Below are 23,031 nucleotides of genomic sequence, written 5' to 3'. Positions count from 1 at the left end.
TCAGACGGACATATTTTACACAGAGGGTGGTGGGGGCCTGGAATGCACTGCCAGGCAAGGTGGTGGAGGCGGACACACTGGGAACGTTTAAGACTTATCTAGACAGCCATATGAACAGAGTGGGAATGGAGGGATACAAAAGAATGGTCAAGTTTGGACCAGGGAGCGGCGCGGGCTTGGAGGGCCAAAGGGCCTGTTCCTGTGCTGTATTGTTCTTTGTTCTTTGTATAAAGGACAAACACAACACGAGACAACTCCAATGGTGCAATCTGCCTGGATTTGCATTCTGCAGCTGAAAGTGAAACTCCAGATATTAAATTTACCACCCCCTCTGACCTGCATTAATTTTACTTTATCTGCTAAAAGGTGCATCATCACTAAATTATCTCGCCAAACAGAAGGATAAGAGTCAATAGTTGACGGTCAATATACGACTTCCTTCCAAAACACACCCGTGACGGAACATCAATGGTAAACTCTCCTTACCTTCACTGCTACCCTTTAGTGTTATGTCCGATGAAAGGCTGGTGATAGACTTTGACCCGAGTGAATCTAAACTGTCAAGTGAGTCATCCCTTCTGTGCCTGAACTGTGGTGATGTTGACTCGCTCCGTTCCGTACACCAGATATCACAGTAGCCACTATCTCTTCCACTGCGTTTCACACTGCCCCAATCCGCAAGTGCCTAAAGGGGAATTCAAAACTCAGATGATGCCACAGGCAGTGAAAATTCCTATTCACATCCACACTTTCATTTCAATACAAGGCACAGGACAGATTATCTTAAACAAAAATATGCCACAAGCAGAGTTTGACTCTCTGTCAATTATTTTCTCCTATTTTGAGGTTGATTCCCCACCTCAGTCAGACAGACAACACCCTTCTACTTTGGAAGATGGACTCATGATTTGTTCCCAGGTTTTGGACATTAATTTAAATTTTAAAACATTTTTATTCCATTATTAAAGTTACAAAGTCAATGAGTGGACAGAGCAAACCCAAATCCATCTCCTTACTTGCTCCAAAAACCCAATTCAGACCAAACCCAATTCAGACCAAACCCAATTCAGACCAAATGCAATTCAGACCAAATCCAATTCAGACCAAATCCAATTCAGACCAAATCCAATTCAGACCAAATCCAATTCAGACCAAATCCAATTCAGACCAAATGCAATTCAGACCAAATCCAATTCATGGTTCCCACAAGAAAAAGGCATTGCGCCCCATCTTGACCTGACACTTGATCTTAGCCAAAAGGCTGAGAAGCGATGGGTTTTTTTTGCAAAAATATACTTTATTTTTGTAAAATCTGAAAGACACATTACAAAATATTTCCAATTGTTGCAACAGTAAAGTGTAATGACATACCCATTTTCTCCAGGGATCAAGATGCACTCTGAGGTGCTTCAGTTCAATAATGAGAACATTAACATTGCAATATTTTTGTTACGATTATAGTTCGGTTCAAACTATACACATTGGTCATGTTGTGTTCTGTGGTGCTTCAATACGGTTTGGATTCAGCAAACAGTGCAAGGGCTTTTTAACACAGTTACTAGCCTCTCAGTGTACGCTGGCTGAAAGGCCTTACACTGTGTCCTTTCCCCATTGTGCCCCAAGCTTGAGTGTGTCCCTCAGCACGTATAAACCTTGGAATGTGTCAGTTTGCAACCCTCAGTCAAGGACAATTCTTTGCACTGGAAGATCAACAGGTTTCAGGCAGACCAAAGAGCGTCTTTCACCCAGTTGATGGCCCTCCAGCAGCAGTTGATGTTTTATCTCGGTTTGTGTCCCTGGGAACAACTCGTAGACTGTGTCGCAGAGCTGCTCGGGATGAACCTCGGCAAAAACCACCACATCTCCCTCCAGACCTTCTTTGCAAAGGCACATTCCACAAGGAGGTGTGCGATTGTCTCTTTCTCACCACAGCCACTTTGAGGGCAGGAGCAGTGGCGCAGATACCTTGGGCATACATCAGGGATGTGATAGGGACTGGCCTTCTCACCACCAGCCAAACTCTGCCTTGGTGCTTGTTTGAAAGTTCTGATGATGAGGCATTCTGCCAGATGACTCCGACAGTCTGTTCAGGGAATCCTTCGACAGGGTCCACCATCTCCTTTTCCCTCAGGGCCTCGGGGACATTACATGTAGACACTGCTTGATCGTCATATGGTCAAGTGTTTTTCTGAACAAATTTTTGTGCAAGGAACAGGGGATATGGCACAATCCAACTACTTGGATTTGTCCCGCAGCAATGTGGCCAGATCCATCCTCCCCAACACCAGGGACACTCAGTGCATAGTGATACTTGGGGCAGGATTTTACAACCTTGTTTGAGCGAATCCGGAAATTCCCACCCAAGGTCAGCGGACATCTCCACTGTCTGCCCCTCGCCCACTCTGATTCCATGGCGGGCGCGGCGGTAGAATTCCAGCGTTGATGTTTGCAAACCAAGGATCTAAGCACAGCTTGATGCAGCCGCACACAAAAGGGGGCCATCAGGATGAGGCTGGCGCTGGATACATCTTTTCCTCCCTTCTCCACAGATTTGTGCATGCTCCTTCGGACACGATCTACCTTGGATCTCCAGATGAACTTGAAGATGGCTTGGGTGACTGCTGTAGCACAGGATTGGGGAATGGGCCAGACTGGTGTTACGTACAGCATCCCCGAGAGTACCTCACACCTGGTGACCAGGTTTGTGCCCACAATGGAGAGGGAGCATTGTTTAAACATTAATATAGCAGCCACTGGGTGGCATGCACGAGCAGTTTAAATGGGTCAGCTCTTTAATGTCTGGGTGAACTAGCACTTCACTGTCAAAGTAGCATTTTATGAAAAGTAGACATTGTAAATTCAGAGATTAGCTTTAAAAGCATGATAAAATTCTCTAAATCAGGAAAATAGTGACCATTCCTTCAGCATTTCCTCTCATGGGTTTTTCTGTGGACACCTTCTCAGATTGTTACTCCAGATCTATTTTACACATGATGGAACACACCAGGTATCTGGTCCAGCCCTATCCCCCTATCCCGCCAGATTTGGCTGTTCTCTAGGTTTTTGCCTTGGCCTCAGCACTTACAGATTGAGGCACTCACCTTGGTTAGAGTTTGTCCGAGTAGCCCTTCAAACGCTTTCAGGTTAAGGTAAGGTCCATCATAGTGAGGTTCATGCTGTGCTCTTCTACCAAGCCAGTATATCGTGATCAGAACCTACCATTTTCCATTTAAGCATTTGACACAGGGAGATTTAAAAAGAAAGCAATAATAAGAAACATTGTTCAAGTAAGTTTATGGAACATGACATTTTTTTTCCCATAAGTCCATGTTAGCATTTACTCCCATAGAATGCATCAAATCTATTATCTTATAACAAGACACAGTGAGATACCTTTTCATATAATACAGGTCAACTAACAGACACACATTATATATATATTATATATATACATACACACACACCATTTCTCATGACTGAGCTTTTCAAAAGACTTCCCTCATTTGTTTCAGTATGGATCCATTCTATTCAGATTTATTAACATCTGAACTTGCAAACACGTCAAAATCTGGGGTGTGGTGTTAGTGGTGGCACAGCATTTCACCTACCTCACCAATTCACCCAACCTCCAAGCTCCCTCCCTACCATTATGTCAGCTATGCTACTAATGTCCTACCAAGCCATTGTCTCATCGATGCCTTTTGATCCTACCACCCACCCCACTGCTCTCCATAACTCCCCACTTTCACTCTCTCGGAAGGCCAGGGCTGCAACATTGAGAGGCCCTAACACACTGGTCTGGCCATTTGTCATGACACATGGCTCGCCTAAGATGACTGTATTCTCAGTCAAATCCTCCTACTACATCTGGATTATCACCAAGTACAATGTCAACAATAGGAACAGGAGTAGGCAATTCAATCCCTCAAGACCGCTCCACCATCCAATAAGATCACGGCTGATCTGTCGCCTAACTCCATGCAGCCTAACCCAAGGCTCCTTTCATTAATCAACTGATTTTTCTCTTCCTTGGCCTCCCTCCACCCTCAGATCCCATACTAAGTGGGAAAAGTTCATGATTTATTTCCGCTCGTAAACTACTATCACTCACCTCGTCAAAAAGAAAATTCCTTCTATCCATCCTCTCCAACTACCATCCCATCTCTGACGTACCTGGACTTTTCTCGTGGTCTCAAATATACTGTTAACCACCACCTCTGTGGTCATAAACTCTGCTCCTGTGCCACCATTACCACCCTGACGCCTAACCACTTGCCCAAGCAAACCCAGCCCATGTGAAACATGGTGCCCTGTTTCACCCAGTGTCAAGCTTCAAACCCCATATCCCTTAAACCATCACATCTTTATAACAAGGTTTCCTTTCACCCAGCTCAGCCTGCCATCATGAGAAACCTCACCCAGACCTTGGTCACTTATAGAGTCAAGTCATCCAGTGTCTTAGTTGATATCCCCTTTCTCTCACTAACTTCAAAAACCTTCTTTAAAATCCATCTTTTCAACCATTTTCAGCCACTTCACACAACCCCCTTAGAATCCCCGCAGTGCAGGAAGAGGCCACTCAGCCCATCGTGTCTTCATCGACCACAATCCCATCCAGGCCCTATTCCTGTAACCCCACATATTTACCCTGCTAATCCCCCTGTCACTAAGGGGAAATTTAGCATGGCCAATCAACCTAACCCACACATCTTTGGACTGTGGGAGGAAACCCATACAGACACGGGGAGAACGTGCAAACTCCGCTCTGAGAGTCACCCAAGTCGGGAATCGAACCCAGCTCTCTGGGTTTGAGGCAGAGGACCAGCAGGATCTCAATTTGCTTGACACAGTGGTAATGTCACAGGACTAGCAATCCAGAGGCCCAAGATAATGCTATGGGTTCTGAAATAGCCTATTAAGCCACTCAGTTCGAGGGCAATTAGGGATGGGCAACAAATGCTGGCCTTGCCAATGTTGCCCACATCCCATGAAAGAATAAAGAAAAGGGATCCAAACATTATTCGGAAATCCTATCACCTAACATTTATCTCTCTCTCCCAGGTATCAAGGTTCCAACAACTTGCATTTATATAGCACTTGTAACATAAATGTCCCAAGGTGTTTCACGAGAATGTTAGCAGAAAAAAATGACACTGAGCCATTTAAGGCCAGATGACCAAAAGCTTCATTAAGAAGGTCAATTTTAAGGAATATCTTACAGGAGGAGAGCGGGGGGAGAGAGAGACCCAGAGATTTGGGGAGGGAATTCCAGCACTTTGGGCCCAGAAAGCTGAAGACACAGCCATCAGTGGCGGAGAAATTTAAACCAATGATGTATTATTACAGGCCTGAATTGGCAGAGTGCAGAGATCGTGAACAGATGAAGGGTTGGAGGAAGTTAGAGAGCTGGGCAGGCAAGGCCATGGAAGAACTTAGACACAAGGAAGAAAATTTCATCCAGCCTTTGGTAGACTAGAGGCTAATGAATAATAGCAGTCACAGACTGATAGATGGACGGCGCTAGGTAAGAGGTAGGGTCAAGGCACTAGTCTTTTAGATGTGCTCAAGCTGACAGAAGGTGCAAATGGATGGGGGGGGGGGGTTTGGGGGGAGCAAAGAGTGTTGAAATAATCACATCCAGGGGGGAAGCAAAGAAACAGGTGAGGGTGTCAGCTGTTGATAGAACTAAAAAGAAAGCTGCCATTTTGAAGTCAACATTTTTCAATCAATAACGTAAAAATAGATACAACTGTAGTTACTGGAGACAGGTTTTGCTCTTTTTTCTTTATAAATAAACGCTGAATTATCACAAAGAAACTTAATTAAGCCGTTACCAGAAACGGAATTTTGCGGAAAGAAAACACTATGACCTGAATTCTCCGGTTTCGTTCACCCCGCCACTGCTGCCAGTGAGAATGGAGAGTTTGGCGCTCAGCCAAATCTCCATTCACTGCGGCGGGACTGGAGAATCCCAGCCGTGGACAAGATTGGAGAATTCCGGCCTAAAAACTTTTCACATTTGACGCAATGCAAATCTTCCCAAATTCGAAAAGAGGTCTAATAGTTACAAACAAAGTAGTCCATTTTGACAAAATTAGGTTAAAAGATACATCTATTCATTCTTTCCATTCAATATTGGTTCTATCACAAAATATTGGAGTACATTCCTGCTTTGGAATTGAAATGCCATTGAAGAGTGAGAAATCATCCTCCATTACAGTTGGGTCCAATTAGGTGAGTAACTCCAAAATCAACACGGGAGCAAAGAATATGGCCAAACAAGTCGCAATAACTCAGATCTATGCCAGAGGCCTGGACTGACATTGAACTCCAAACATAAACGCATTGCAAAAGGTGAAAACTGATTCTGATGTAAATTTAAAACCAAAAAAAAAACCAAAACATGGACAAAAATCATGCATTTTCAAAATTAAAGAATTTGCAATCCAGTTCATGACAGAAGCACAGCTGAGCTACTTAGTTAACAGCAGGTCACTTACATTTTTTTGCCGCCTCTGATTTTCTTCACGCCTGCAAGAGGTTAAAACATTCTCGTCAAGATAACTTGCATGAGCCAGGAGAGTTTACAGTGCATTTTGCTGTATTCCACTTTTTAAATATCACCCATCTACAAAGAAGCAACAATACAACCACGCTCTCCACCCCGATGTTACAAAGGTTAGTTATATCTGGGAGCGCTTGCAGAGCCACATAGCAATCATTTACCAGAAAGAAATGTTGGCAGCGAACATATGAGAGAGTGAAAAAAAAAATCAGTGAATTGCTGTTAGGTGCACAGCTCATTTACTTGAATGAAATGATGGGATTATCTCTGAAGTTAAAACAAGGTGTGCATTATCATATCGGAAGTTTCCACTCGGGTTGTTTATCACTTGCTTGGAACTAGTGTGCACCAATAACTACCTAAATTGCTGATCTCGATGACTGCTGGGTCCTATTTTGCAGCCAAGGTCATTCCTTTGCCCAATCTTTGCTGCTGCATTTTATTTCAGTCTGTTCCACTCACACCTTCGCCAGTATTTACTGCAGTAAAGTTTAATTTACATGCTAAAAATTCATCAATGAACACGTGAATTAGGAGGGATAGGCCACTGAGCCTCCTCCGTCATTTGATAAGATTATGGCTAATCTAACTAGGTGGCACAGTGGTTAGCACTACTGCCGCTCAGCGCCAGGGATCCGGGTTCAATTCCAGCCTTGGGTCACTGTTCGCAGTTTGCACGTTCTCCTGGTGTCAGCATGGGTTTCCAGGTGCTCCAGTTTCCTCCCACAGTCCAAAGATGTGTGGGTTAGGTTGATTGGCCATGCTAAATTGCCCCTTAGTGTCAGTGGGACTCGCAGGGTAAATGTGTAGGGTTATGGGGATAGGGCCTGGGTGGGATTGTTGTCAGTGCAGACTTGATGGACTGAACAGCCTCCTTCTACACTCTAGGGATTTGATGATCCTATGATCTGATGGTGGCCTCTCTAGTTTCCTGCCTACCCTCTATACCCATTGACTCTTGTCTGTCAAGAATCTACCGAAATCACCCTTAAACATATTCAATGGACCAGCCTCCAGTGCTCTCTGGGGAAGAGAATTCCACAGAATAACGGCCCTCAGAGAAAAGAAAATCTCTTCACCTCCATCTTAAATGGGAGACACCTTTATTTTTAAACTGTGTCCCCGGTTCTAGTCTCTCCCACAAGGGGAAATGTTCTTTCAGCATTTCCCCTATCAAGTCCCCTCGGGATCTTGTATGTTTCAATGAGATCGCCTCTCATTCTTCTAAATTCCAATCCTTTTCTTTTAAGACAACCCCGGCGTCCCAATCAGTTAAGTGAACTTTCTACACACATCTTTAAATGCAATTCTATCCTTTCTTATCAAAACCTGCACAGCCTGAATTAAAGCTTTCTCCCACATCTCCACAGAATCAAATGTTGGATTATGTCCAAAGATGTGCAGGTTAGATGGACTAGCCATACTAAGTTACTCCTTAGTGGTCCAAGATGTATAGGGTAAATGGATTAGCCATGGTAAACGTCTGGGGTTACAGGGATCGGGCCTGGGTAAGATACTCTGTCTGAGAGTTGGTGCAGACTCAATGGGCTGAATGGCCTCTGCTGAACTGAAGGGATTCTATGATTCTAGTGATTACCCCAAGACATCTGAACATCCTTACACTGATGTTCAGTGTGCTGCAGCACCTTAGATAGATGTCCATATTTCTTATAAGAAAGCAGGAGTAGTTACTGTGGCAGACTATAACACTCTTGGTCCGTTTAAGAAATCTGCAGCCCACTTGAAAGTCCTGCGTCCCAGGTGGGCAATGACTCAAAGAGAAGGAATTTTAACATTCCTCAAAACCATAGGTGTCCTGACTCGGGCAAGTTTGCAGACTGACAATGATGAATCAATCCAGAATATCTTAACTCAATCCAATTCTGCTCCACTGTCAGTCCAAATAGCACATTCAAAAATCATCTTGACTAACCGAAGCGAAAACACTTAGGCGAAACACCCAGGTGACATGATCCAGTCTTGTTGAATAGGTCGATTTTTAAAGCAATTCCTTCCTGGGGCAAGGTACAACTTGCATTTATAGATTATTCTGCATGACAAAGCCATCACAGGAGGGTGGAGAAGGACAATGGATGGAGGGAAATGGAAGAGCAGGTAGACTGGAATGAGCCAGAAGAGCTTAAGAGAACATTTTTTGATGGTTGGCAGGGAGGAGGATTTTGGAAGCGAGTTTCAGAGGGCGGAGGCAGAGTGACTGCAAGAGTTGCAACTGGGGATGAAACAACAAGAATAATGGAACAAGGAATAGAGGAGTGAATGGCGGGCTGGAAGAGATTGCGGAAGTGGGTGCTCAACAATTCCAGTGACAGTAAAGGTGAGAACTTGAGTTGGATTCTTGGTGTCACTGGGAAGAGTGGAGTTTGATCAAAAATACAGTTTGGAAATCATTTATTTATTTACAAGTAGGCTTACATTAACACTGCAATGAAATTACTGTGAAAATCCCCTCATCGCCACACTCCAGCGCTTGTTCGGCTACACGGAGGGAGAATTTAGCATGGCCTATTCACCTAACCAGCACGTCTTTTGGACTGTGAGAAGAAACCAGAGCACCCAAAGGAAACCCACACAGACTCGGGGAGAACATGCAGACTCCACACAGACAGTGACCAAGCCAGGAATTGAAGGCGGCAGTGCTAACCACTGTGCCAACCAGGGCTTTAGACCGCAGCGATTCTAAAAGGTAACCCACAACCACCTCCTCAAGGGCAATTGGCGAAGAGTAACAAATACTGGCATACCAGCAACCCATACGGCCTACGATAGAATTTTTAAAAATCAGCATACGAGAAGCAACATTTTGAATAATTTGCAAATGATGGAGGGTGAAAGCAGAGAGGCTAGCTTGGGGATTGATGCACTATCAATAAGGCGAAAGACTACCGATATGCCAATATAAGTGTAGGCTTTTATTCACAACAGAATCAGGAGCAGATCCCAACAATTAACCGACCTGGACTGAACAAGGGGGAGGAGACAGCCACCTTTATACTAGGTGCTGAGGGGAGGAACCAAACTGGAAGGGGATGTGTCCAGGTATGACAAACACACACAACGGTGGTCCATATAGGACAAAGGCACAACTGAGGTCCACCACAGGGATCACAGACATTAAGTCTTAAGGAATGGATTAAAACCTTGGCAGTTCTGGGAGAAGAGGTGGCTGGACGGTGAGCAATTCTTTGATGGTGGATGGCAGTTCAGAATGAATGCAGAGAGAAAACGTAACTCTGGATCAAGCAAGGTGCAAAAAATTCCCACCATTAGACTTAGCCTTTGAGGATGGTCAGGGAGACTGATGGGAGTTAACATCAAAGGAGAGGTTGGTATAGGTCAAAAGAAGAAAATGACTTCACATTATATGTGTGCCCCTATGGGCTAAGTGTGCATAAAGAACCACAAGATAGGCTTTGTAACTTGAACAGTGGGAGCTCTTTATCACAGGTGTCCACTGTTCCACAGTCAAATCTCAGACTGCCCAACCAGGTCCCACACTGGGAGGAGTTAATTGCCCAGCAATCACCTGACCCACAATCTTAAAGGGGCAGTCCATACCCCAAACCTCAACACGCAATATATACATAGATATATCACACTTCAGTTTACCCAGACTGAACTAAAGGAGGTTTTGATACATCCAAGACTTGATATCAATTAGTCAGTTGATGAGGAATGCAAAAGCAGACAATTAAAAACTTAAATCTGCATATGATCAGTATTCACACGGAACCTTACTTCGTGTTTTCAGCCGAGTTCCGCTACGAAGCGCATACAAACTGAGAAAATTAGACCAACTATAAAAGAACTCGGGTAATAGTCATAACACGGGGGCAGTAAAAGAGACCCCATTGGAAAGCGTACAATGCGATCGTGGGGGCAAGCAATAATGGAAAAGAAACTGAAAGAAACCGAACACGAGAAGAGACTGGGCGGATTGTTTAGGAGAAGGGAGGAACAAGGAGTTTGAGAGGGAACTGAGAGAGAGAGAGGGTGGGGAGGAGGGGGGTACACCTACAGATAGATTCCATCGTGGTTGGACAGAGTTCCAGAAGGTAATTCAGCAAAGAAATTGGAATCAGAAGGCAGAAAAAGCCAAGGTGAAATCTGGAAAGGAAAGGAAACACACTTAAAGATAAAGAGAAAAAATGCTACTGATGGGCCCAAAACTCCAAAAGGTGACATCCACAAGAATGGTTGGAGCAACAGAAATTCTTGCCCATAGAATTAAATGTTGGATTATGTCCAAACATGTGCAGGTTAGATGGACTAGCCATGCTCAAGCTGCCCTTTAGTGGCCCAAGATGTATAGGTTAAATGTATTAGACATGGTAAATGTGTGGGGATAGGGCCTAGCCAGGTAGGCCTAGGCCCAAGAGGGCCTAGGTAAGATACTCTGTCAGAGAGTCAGTGCAGACTCAATGGGTCGAATGGCCTCTTATAGAAATTACAGAATCCTACAGTGCAGAAGGCGGCCATTTGGTCCATTGAGTCTGCACTGACCACGATCCCACCCAGGGTCCATCCCCATAACCCCACGCATTTACTCTAGCTAGTCCCCCTGACACTACGGGCAAATTTAGCATGGCCAATCAACCTAACCTGCACATCTTTGGACTGTGGGAGGGAACCAGAGCACTTGGCGGAAACCCCAGCAGACACGGGGAGAATGTGCAAACTCCACACAGTGACCCAAGCCAGGAATCGAACCTGGGTCCCTGGCACTGTGAGGCAGCTGTGCTACCCACTGTGCCCCCATGCACCATTCGGCACTGAAGGGATTCTACGATCCTATTGATTAACTCAAGACATCTGAACATTATTTAACTTGTCCAATTTTTTTAGCTCCTATGCAACTTACAATAAGAAGTTTTATTTTAGTGATTTACTTTTGCATTCAAGGAACGAGGAATATTAGCATCTTTATTTCCAATTCAGGTACCAATACCAACGTTAAGGGCTACAGGTTAGCTTTAGCATGTTTTGATGAAGGACAGATAGGGTTCCCTCCAGACCCAAAGAAAACATTCCAATTAACGTTTGCCATTTCCCTGTGCTCCCTGACACAACTTACCAGCTGGTGGAAAATTGGATCAGCTTCAGATGGTTAGCCTGCACAAGTCAGGAATGGGAGTGTGTCTCCCCAAGCTAGTTGGTCCATGTGGGATGATAGGCATGCCATTCGCACCATCATTTGGAACGGTGCTCGATTTGGCTGCTACAGGTGGAACAGACATTTCTTTTTATATATCTTCAACTTGTTCAATTGGTATATTGAGAATCTCTTGGTGCAACGGTACCAAATGTCCGATCAAAGGAAGGTCTCTCCTGACAGGAAGCTAGAAATGTATTTCACCGTAAAATAAATTTCTATTTCAGGAACCACACCTTCAAACCTGTACCAGGTCCAAACATTTAGGACATTAGATTGTGATTTCAGGTGGTATCAATACAAATGACGTGGCGATGCCGGCGTTGGACTGGGGTGAACACAGTAAGAAGTCTCACAACACCAGGTTAAAGTCCAACAGATTTATTTGGAATCGCGAGCTTTCGGAGCGCTGCTCCTTCATCGGGTGAGTGACTCACCTGATGAATGAGAAGCGCTCCGAAAGCTCGCGATTCCAAATAAAACTATCCAATACAAATATTAGACATTAATTTGTGGCCAACAATTTTCAGAAATCACGAGTAATTTGGATTGTGTGAAGTTTTCAATTTTGGGCATTTGCTTGGCGTACGATTCAGAGAATGCACTTGTTTAATATAGATATTCATTACAAATTTTTGATTTTTCAGAAACGGTTTTCTCTTATCAATGTTGAAACAGTTCCTAAACGTGCATGCCTGCTTGAAGCCAGAGTACACTCTTTTTTTAATGTTTATGTTGTCACAGAAAGTCACGAGCGACCACTTCCCCTTGTTGCTGCTGTTTGACAAATTTAATATGACCGTATACAACTGTCAACATACTTGGAACACGTGGCAGATATTGCCACACAAGTTAGGTTTACAGACAAAAACTTTTTATTTTAATCATTAAACTGTAATGTGAATTTCAAATACTTAAAATCCAATGCATGCAAACATATGGGTGGGTCCAGAATGGGTGAGCAACTCCCCGGCAGAAAAGGCTTGAGAAAGAGAGAAAGCACTTGGGTGAATGTCAAATTAACATTTTCATTGAATTCCTACAGTGCAGAAGGAGGCCGTTTGGGCCATCAAGTCTGCACCAACCACAATCCCACCCAGACCCTATCCCTATAACCCCCTGTATTTACCCTGCTAGTCTGTCTGACATCAAGGGCCAATTTAGCATGGCCAATCAACCTAACCCGCACACCTTTGGACTGTGGGAGGAAACCAGAGCATCCGGAGGAAACCCACGCAGTCAGCCGAGGCCGGAATTGAACCGGGTGCCTGGCACTGTGAGGCAGTAGTGCTAACCACTGTGCCACCCAAATTCAAATTGTGTTATCTTCCGACAATTCTTTGTGGAAGATTGTTTCTTTTAACATTTTCTTCACACGTCGAAGGGTTAAATCTTTCTACTACCAAGATTTTGAACTGTTGCTATCTCAGGCACCTGCTTTCAACAGCCTTGGGTGCAGGATCATTTCTGCTAATTCCAGGGAGCCGGTGGCATAGTAATTTTGTCACTTGCAATATTTGCCACGTGTTCCAAGTATGTTGACAGTTGTATACGGTCATATTAAATTCGTCAAACAGAGCAGCAACAAGGGGAAGTGGTCGTTCGTGACTTTCTGTGACAACATAAACATTAAAAAAAGAGTGTACTCTGGCTTCAAGCAGGCATGCACTTTTAGGAACTGTTTTCACATTGATAAGAGAAAACCGTTTCTGAAAAATCTGGGGACCCGGGCTCAAATCCCACCACAGCTGATGATGAAATTTGAATGCAATAGAAGTGACCATGAAACCATCGTCATTGTTACTCCAAAGATGTGCGGGTTAGGTTGATTGGCCATGAGGAACTGCCCTTTAGTTTCAGGGAGACTAGCAGGGTAGATATATGGGATTACGGGGATAGGGGCTGAGTGGGATTGTGGTCAGTGCAGACTCGATGGGCTGGATGGCCTCCTTCTGCACTGTAGGGATTCTATGATTAGAATTGTTATCAACATTAATGTCCTTTAAGGAAAGCTACTATTCGGCCCATATGCGACTCCAGATCCTCAGCAGTGTGACTGATCTCTGAAATGAATTGGCCTAGCAAGTCAAGGGCAATGAAGAATGGGCAATAAATGTTCGCCCAGCCAGTGACGTCCATATCCAATGAATAAAGAAAATCATTGTACACAAGTGTTCTTAGACCAAATTATTGATACTTAACTAATAGCTAATTAGATCATAAAGTTCAGAAGAATTGACCACATTTTCACCAAGGAGTGATGCAACTAATTCGATCAGATCGAGCACTTTGATCCTTTAGGTCAATTGAGGTAACATTTCAAACACACAAGCATCTTTAAAGGTCCTTTAAGGTGCTAAAACATCACAAGTGCTTCACTGAGGTATGCTTCATCAGGATAGTGTAAGAAAGAAGGGTGGTGGCCAATGACAAGTTCAAAAAGGGTCAGTGTGGATGGGTTTAATGGAAAGGTAACAAGGCAGTAGGGTGTTCGAAAATATGAGGCTTGGGCAGCTGAAAGTCCGGTAAAGGAAAAGATACAAATGAGGTCACATTTTAAAGAGTAGATGGTATGTGCTTGAAACTGGCATGGAAGGAAGCGATGAGTACTTGTACCCATGGGTAAGAAGTCAGGGCTAAGATTCAGAGGCATTCTGTGGAAGCTGAATGGGACAACTTTTGTCCTGCTCGTGTTGCGCTAGAATCATAGAATCCTACAATGCAGAAAGAGGCAGTTCGGCCCATCGAGTCTGCACTGACCACAATTCCATCCAGGCCCACCCCCACAACCCCATGCATTTACCCTAGCTAGTCCCCCTAACACAATTTAGCATGGCCAATCCACCTAACCCACACATTTTTGGACTGTGGTAGGAAACCGGAGCACCCGGAGGAAACCCGCGTGGATATGGGGAGAATGTGTAAACTCCACACAGACAGTCGTCCAAGCCAGGAATCAAACCCATGTCCCTGGCACTGTGAGGCAGCAGTGCTAACCACTGTGCCGCCCTGAGGGGTTGAAGGAAGTTATTACTGACCCAGGATATGATGTTGATTAAGGGGTCAGATGCTAGACTGATGATCAAGGAGTGGTAGCAAGAGGTGGATCAGCACAAAAGTATAGGATCATACCAATGAATGGTAACTTAGAGAAAAGCCAAGGATGGTGCCAGAGGCCATATTGAAGGTAGGAGAAGCCTTTGTAGAAGCCTGTGCAGGCTGTGTGGGGACAGGTAGGAGGGGCAGCTGTCCAGTGAGCCATTTAACTTTAAATAAATGGCGCTTCACTCAAAATGCTCTTCCCAGCATTGCAATTTCATTGCAGTGGGATCTTTAGAAACCATATCAAAATCAGATGGAAATAGTGATCAGACAAGGACAATCTTTTCATCAGTGAAGAATCCAAAGACAATATGTTGGCCAGAATACTCCGATCTCGCCTGTGGCTGGGATTCTCCAGTCCCGCTGCAAAGAATGGAGTTTCAGCCAAGCGCCAAATTCTCCACTCTCGCTGGCAGGACGAACGAGACCAGAGAATTCCGGCCATTATGCCACGGGTCTTAGAACATCAATGCATTCAACTCACGGTTAATACGTGAATCGGTAATCAGCAAGTATAGCACACAGTCAGAGTTCCATCTGTACCAAGACTTGATTTTTAAAAACAATATCACTTACAATGGGATTTGGTTTTTTACAACTGTCCTCATTTTAAGCCATTGCTAATGGTTTATCATTGTCCTTCACTTTTATAAAATGGAATATGATTAATCTCATAAGGCCAATTCCTCCTCCCTCCAAGGACCAGTCAATTTAGCAATACCAACCAATCAAAAAAAAAGCAAGATGTGGTTAGGAATATTTTAATTAGTCATTTAAAACTCCAACCAACCATTTTAATTGTTGACAACAAACACCTATTGGATTCACTTTACAGAAAGGAAATCCCACTCGAAGATTGGAAAGATACAAACTCTTTTGTTTGTTGGTAAAGCACTGTTCCTGACAGAATTTCACATTATGAGGCAAGTGTAAAAAAATATAAATTTGAAATATATACTTTAACTTGCATACATTTATTATAGACTTATATTAGTTTACAGGCAGAACTTCAAATTAACAATGTCCTGACTAAAGTGTTAAAAATACTGTGATCAATGTCATAACTGATAAGAATTTCATAGAATTACAATTTCACAGAATCCCTACAGTACAGAAGGCCATTTGGCCCATTGAGTCTATACCGACCACAATCCCACCCAAGCCCTATTCCCGTAACCCCACATATTTACCCTGCTAATCCCCCTGACACTGGGGTCAATTTAGCAAGGCCAATCAACTCAACCCGCAGATCTTTGGACTGTGGCAGGAAACCGGAGCACCCGGAGGAAACCCACGCAGACACGGGAGAAAATGCAAACTCCGCACAGACAATGAACCAAGGCCGGAATTGAACCTGGATCTCTGGTGCTGTGAGGCTGCAATGCTAACCACTGTGCCACCATGCCACCCTAAACTGTGTTTTCTCAACTGATTTTCCTAAAATTATTAAACAGCGTATTTACATTCCTAAACCAAGCTTACCTTGGTCATCAGCTCTCAGCCCTGCATACTTCATCTCCATCAAGACGGCCACCTCAGCACTTCACTGTACTGCAAGCCCACAGATAACCTCACGATGCTACACTTCTCCAGCTTCCACCCTAAATACGTTAAAGAAGCCATCCCCTACGGACAAGCCCTCCGTATACACAGGACCTGCTCAGATGAGGAGAATCGCAACAGACACCTCCAGATGCTGAAAGATGCCCTCATAAGAACAGGATATGGTGCTCGACTCATCGATCGACAGTTCCAACGCACCACAGCGAAAAACCGCACCGACCTCCTCAGAAGATAAACATGGGACACGGCGCACAGAGTACCATTCGTCGTCCAGTACTTCCCCGGAGCGGAGAAGCTATGGCATCTTCTCCGGAGCCTTCAACATGTCATTGATGAAGACAAACATCTCGCCAAGGCCATCCCCACACCCGAACTTCTTGCCTTCAAACAACCACACAACCTCAAACAGACCATTGTTCCCAGCAAACTACCCAGCCTTCAGGAGAACAGTGACCACAATGCCACACAACCCTGCCACAGCAATCTCTGCAAGACGTGTCGCATCATCGACACGGATGCCATTATCTCACGCGAGAACACCATCCACCAGGTACATGGTACATACTCTTGCAACTCGGCCAACATTGTCTACCTGATACGCTGTAGGGAAGGATGTCCCAAGGCATGGTACATTGGGGAGACCATGTAGATGCTATAACAGCGGATGAATGAACACCGTTCGACAATCACCAGGCAGGAGTGTTCTCTTCTTGTTGGGGAACACTTCAGCAGTCACGGGCATTCAGCCTCTGATCTTCGGGTAAGCGTTCTCCAAGGCAGCCTTCACGACACACGACAACGCAGAATCGCTGAACAGAAACTGATAGCCAAGTTCCGCACACATGAGAACAGCCTTACCCGGGATCTTGGGTTCATGTCACACTATCTATAACCCCCACGACTTGCCTGGGCTTGCAAAATCTCACTAACTGTCCTGGCTGGAGACAATACACATCTCTTTAACCTGTGCTTAACCCTCTCTCCACCCACATTGTCCGTATCTTTAAGACTTGATTACTTGTAAAGACTCGCATTCCAACCTTATCTTGTAAATTGAGTTTGTGTCTTTATATGCCCTGTTTGTGAACAGAACTCCCACTCACCTGATGAAGGAGCAGCGCTCCGAAAGCTTGTGGCTTGTTCTACCAAATAAACCTGTTGGACTTTAACCTGATGTTGTGAGACTTCTTACTGTACTTCAAGAAGGACAAGATCAGCAATGTCATGGGAGCACCATCACTTCCAAGACACATATCGTGCTGACTTGCACTGTGAACCACCATTTCTTCATCGTCACTGGATCAAATTCTAAAAATTCCCCAACTGGACTGCTTTGCTTCATGGAAAAGACTCAGTAACATCACCTTCTTGGGAAAATTTGGATTGGAACTAAATGTGAATGAATGTGTTATTGGTATACGTGCATTGCTGGCAAGGCCAGTCTTCATTGTCCATTCCTAATTGCCCTTGAGAAGGGTGATGGTGAGCCGCCTTCTTGAACCGCTGCAGGCCGTGTGGCGTAGATACACCCACAGTGCTTTAGGAAGGGAATTCCAGGATTTTGACCCAGTGACAGTGAAGGAACGGCGATATATTCCCAAGTCAAGATGGCGTGTGGCTTGAAGGGGAACTTGCAAGCGGTGGCGGTCCCATGCGTCTGCTGTCCCCATCCTTCCCGATGGTAGAGGTCGTGTGTTTGGAAGTGGTGCTGAAGACTCTGTGCATCCTGTAGTTGGCAAACAAGGCTGCCTCATGTGGGGGAGAAAATTAATTTTTAAGGTGATGGATGGGGTGCCAATCAAGTGGGTTGCTTTGTCTTCATCTACGATGCCCATATTTCAAGAGCAAAATCTAAAGAAAGTAATTTCTTCAAAGCTGTGAATGCATCACCCAGTGCAGCCCATTACAAAACACTTTGCTTCCAGGGCACCGAAGACTAATATACTACGACAGGCTTAATTACAATCATTTAGTACTTGACGACTACATTTGAGACTGCTTCATATAAACATGGATTTTAATTAGCTACACAAAGCAGTGTCTCCAAAGTAAACCTCAGATGAAATTAACAAATCATTTACTAAGTGAAAATTCACAGTCCAGTTCCTTATCACGACAAACAAACCAGACTGTAGTCTGGCTTGCTGTTCAATCATTGCTCTACTTCAAGCACAAACAATGACATGAGCTGGGACAATTCTGAGCCACTTTGAACACCACAAATCAAAAAAAAACTTGTTCAGGCTTGGAAGGAATATCATAAGTAAGAGTTGCTAAGGAGTAAGCCAAAGCCAATCCCAGTCACTACGCAACAGATTTTTGCTGGACAATTCGACCAATTATTCAACCTTGTTCAAAAAAAAATAAGTGTTAGAAAGTCCTTACCACTCCCAGGAGCTACAGGACTTTAATTAAAAAGAGAAACAACAGAACATCACTCAACAGTAAATGCTGGCCAGCCAGTGACGTCCTTGTCCCACAAATGAATAAAAAAAATTAGGGAGCTTTCATTTGGTCCAAATGTTATACAAACTACAATAGAATTGACAACAGCAACCCTTGATATGTAGTGATAGTTGAGAGAGGTTATTAATGCCCAGAACTTCCGTTCCCCAGGGATCATACCTCAGAAGATACTCTTGGAGGTCCACAACTACCTCCCCACCCCCTTCCCCCCCCCTCCCCCGCACCACTTCCCCCTCCCCCAGAAGTCCCAATGCAACGACTGCAGAGGAATTGTCCGGAAAGTTCAAATTTCCGATGGGCAATTACCCTGCACTCGGAACCATCTGATACTCCAATTTATAGTGGAGACTTGGGACGATTCTGACTCTCTTAGCAGAATAGTTAGCCAGGAGGAGTTAGATTTAAAACCACTTTTGACTTTATTTATTACTTGTGACACAAGTAGGCTTACATTGACTCTGCAGTGATGTTACTGTGAAAATCCCCGAGTCACCACACTCCAGCACCTGTTCGGGTACACTGAGGGAGAGTTTAGCATGGCCATGCACGTAACCAGCACGTCTTTCGGACTGTGGGAGGAAATCGGAGCACCCGGAGGAAACCCACGCAGACACGGGGAGAACGTGCAGACTCCGCACAGACAGTGACCCAAGCCGGGGATTGAACCCGGGTTCCTGGCGCTGTCAGGCGGCAGTGCTATCCAATGTGCCACCCCAGATGAACCCCACTCAACTCCAGAGCAAAATGGCAAACCAACTGGGATTATCAGTCCTCAGAAGTTCTGGCTCTTTGTTTTACATAAGGAATTCCCCAAACATGTAAAGTTTTATCAGTTTGCTCCATGTAACACATTCACGCTGTATAAAATACTGTTCACATTCTGCAATAACTACAACTTCAGCTTTTCAGGTATTTTTGATCAATTGTGAGAAGCAACTCGGCTGTTGGTGATACATCCACGTTAAATCTTTATAGTGCCTAATATTTGAACAATCTGCCAAAAAGCAGCAAATGTTATGTCAGCTACATAGTGATTAAAATAAAAACAACCCAAAGCACAACTTTATCCTGGTTTTCAATATGATGCTGCCAAAACCAGCACGTGGTTTATTCTTGTAATTATGTCTGGAGCCACAACAAAAAATTCCTCGCATCCTTTATATTTCCAGAAACCTTGGGTAATTCAGTTTTCCGAGATCAGTCAGCTGTGTTTTCAATTGATGTCGAACTCAGCTGCCGATGTTAATAAACTGAAAACCTGCATGCACTTCCTGCAAACATGTTCCATTGTAAAACACCCGTGTTCACATTTACAACAGAAACTGGCCTGTGTAAATGTGACACATTGCTGTCAACATCATACCAGTACAGGGATCACAGCCGGTAACAGGGGCCAGCATTTAACATAGCTCAGGCGGCCGTGCTCCCCACCTGGAATCATGTGAAACTTCGCAAGATGTTGGGCACGTGTCCCCGACATCATCGTGCGCTCGCTCAGTCAGCGGACGTGCACGTGAGAGTCAGTTTAAGTTTATTTGTGTCACAAGTAGGCTTACATTAACACTGCAATGAAGTTACTGTGAAAATCCCCTGGTCGCCACACTCCGGCACCTGTTCGGGTACACTGAGGGAAAATTTAGCATGGCCAATGCACCAAACCAGCACATCTTTCGGAGGAAACTGGAGCACCCGGAGGAAACCCATGCAGACATGGGGAGAACACGGGAAGAACATGCAGACTCTGCACAGACAGTGACCCAAGCCGGGAATCGAACCCGGGTCTCTGGCGCTGTGAGGCAGCAGTGCTAAAGACTGTGTCGCCCATAGAAGCGCTCCCAGCAACAATCAAGCAGGCAATTTAGCACATTAAGCTGCCAGTTGAAAGCTACTATAAGTGGCCTGTCTACTTTTATGGTTGGTGAGCATGTCGATTGGCTAGGTGGCCTTTACAATTCAGCTGTACCCGTGATCCAGGGTGGGATGAAATATCAGGGCTGAAATTAAAAAGAATTTGATTTGATTTATTCTTGTCCTATGCATTGAGATAGTGAAAAGTCTCTTATGTGCTGAACAGACAAACCTACCATTCATAGAATACATAGGGGAGAAAGAAAGGAAAGGGAGCAGAATATAGTGTTACAGTTATAGATAGGGTATAGAGAAAGATCAGCTGAATTTATGGTAGGTCCATTCAGAAGTCTGATGGCAGCAGGAAAGAGACAGTTCTTGAGTTGGTTGGTACGTGACCTCAGACTTTTGTATCTTTTTCCCGATGGTATCTGAGGACTGAAGTCTTTTAATTATTCGTTGGATATGGGCGTCGCTGGCTGGTCAGCATTTATTGCCCATCCGTAGTTGCCCTTGGAGGGCAGTTGAGAGTCAACCACATTGCTGTGGCTCTGGAGTCACATGTAGGCCAGACCGGGTAGGAAGATAGATTTCCTTCCCTAAAGGATATTCGTGAACCAGATGGGGTTTTTTGACAATTATTTCATGGTCATTGGTAGATTCTTCATCCCAGATTTTTTTTATTGAATTCAAATTCCAGCATCTGCCATGGCGGGGTTTGAACCCGGGTCCCCAGAACATTAATTGAGTTTCTGGATTAATAGTCTAGCGATAACATCACTAGGCCATCACCTCCTTGTGCTTGAATGTGCTGCCTTAACATGTAGTGGCAGCTTCTTTCCTTCGGGAATTATTTTGTTACAGGTCTGCAGCTCCCCGCTCCGCAGTGGCTGCTCCCTTGAGGGATCGCATTAGCAGCATCAGCCTGCACCCTCCCTTTTCTCCGTGCTTGTCCTCTTCCCACCCTCCCCAGAAGCAGAGCCCTTCCCAGCATGCATTTCACATTGGCTGTCCATTAACGAGCCAGCCAGCGTGTAATGGCGATGGCGGGGCTGATCATGGCAGGAATGCGTTTCCGACCCGACTCCAGGCCTGAGTGCGGGTGCCCAATGGGCCAAAACTTCAAGCCAGGGTGTAACTACAATGTGACACACACAGGAATTTATAATGCAAACCTAAAGATTATCGCACATGATTATAAAATTACTATTGTTTCAAAAACATTTCACTTCCTTATGGCTTCTTCCCTCCAATCATTTCAGAAGATGGAGCAAAATGATTTATGAATAAAACAACCAAAATAAAAGTTATTTTGTTTTCTTTGTAACTTTTTCCACACTCTTAGACAATGCTACAGTGCACAATAGTTAATGGATTCTTTTTTGAATTGAAGTTGCTGTTAATGTCGGCAAAAGACAGCGTTCAATCAACTGGATCCAGTTTTTTAAAAAAAAGTGATTCAGAAGCTTATTGCTGCAATTAGATTAAAAACCACTGATTCCAATAAACAGCACCTACACAGTTGCTGCAAGGCTATAATGTCTCGGCCTTGGAGGACTAGAAAAATTCATTGTTCAAGTATTTAGTTTGTCATCATCATTGGCCAGTTGTCTCACTGTGGTAAATTTAGAAAAATGCAACAAGTCAACTTATAGAGAACAAAGTCCCACAGTCAGCAATGAAATAAGTGGTCAGATAAATCAGTTTGGATGGTGTTGATTGAATGGTAAGTGTTGGTCAAGGCATTGTTTAAGAATCTTCAGGCTTTTCAGAGATAGGGATATCTTTTTAAAGTTTATTTATTAGTGTTACAAGAAGGCTTACCTTAACACCGCAATGAAGTTACTGTGAAAATCCCCTAGCTGCCACACTCCGGCGCCTGCTCGGGTACACTGAGGGAGAATTTAGCATGACCAATGCACCTAACCAGCACGTCTTTTGGACTGAGAGAGGAAACCTGAGCACCCGGAGGAAACCCACTCAAGGGACGTGCAGACTCCGCACAGTCAGTGACCCAAGCCGGGAATCGAACCCGGATCCCTGGCACTGTGAGCCAGCGGTGCTAACTACTGTGCCACCACATGCGATCCGTAGGCCAGCTTTCTCGTGGCAATGGTTCAACAACACCTGCCGATTTGTTCAAGTGTAAACAGACAACTGAAAGACTTCATAAAATTGCAGTAGCGCAAGTCTTCCATCTTTTTCAACTGTTTATAGTTCAGACCTATTAACTTGCACCGCTGATTGGCTGGTGCCATTAACCATAATTGTGATTTGTTCCAAATACTTTAATCCCTTCAAAGAGCACGGAGGGATC

General features: G+C 44.4%; 1 protein-coding gene across 8 annotated transcripts in view; it reads right to left on the bottom strand.

The window, feature by feature from the left end:
• The window catches only part of LOC144499531 (LIM domain only protein 7-like), a 221,306-nt gene that overhangs the window by 69,658 nt on the left and 128,617 nt on the right, over window positions 1-23,031 (bottom strand). For all 8 annotated transcript variants that reach the window (XM_078221581.1, XM_078221582.1, XM_078221583.1 and 5 more), the window contains exons 6-8: window positions 6,501-6,531; window positions 3,102-3,215; window positions 487-685 (exon numbers count right to left, since the gene is read on the bottom strand). In XM_078221581.1, the coding sequence (XP_078077707.1) occupies window positions 487-685; window positions 3,102-3,215; window positions 6,501-6,531 (344 nt within the window). The remainder of the gene's footprint in view (window positions 1-486; window positions 686-3,101; window positions 3,216-6,500; window positions 6,532-23,031) is intronic.

This window comes from Mustelus asterias, chromosome 10 (assembly GCF_964213995.1).
Source record: "Mustelus asterias chromosome 10, sMusAst1.hap1.1, whole genome shotgun sequence".
Taxonomy (NCBI): Eukaryota; Metazoa; Chordata; class Chondrichthyes; order Carcharhiniformes; family Triakidae; genus Mustelus; species Mustelus asterias.
The sequence above is the reverse complement of the archived record's forward strand: the minus strand, read 5'-3'. Positions and strand labels throughout refer to the sequence as shown.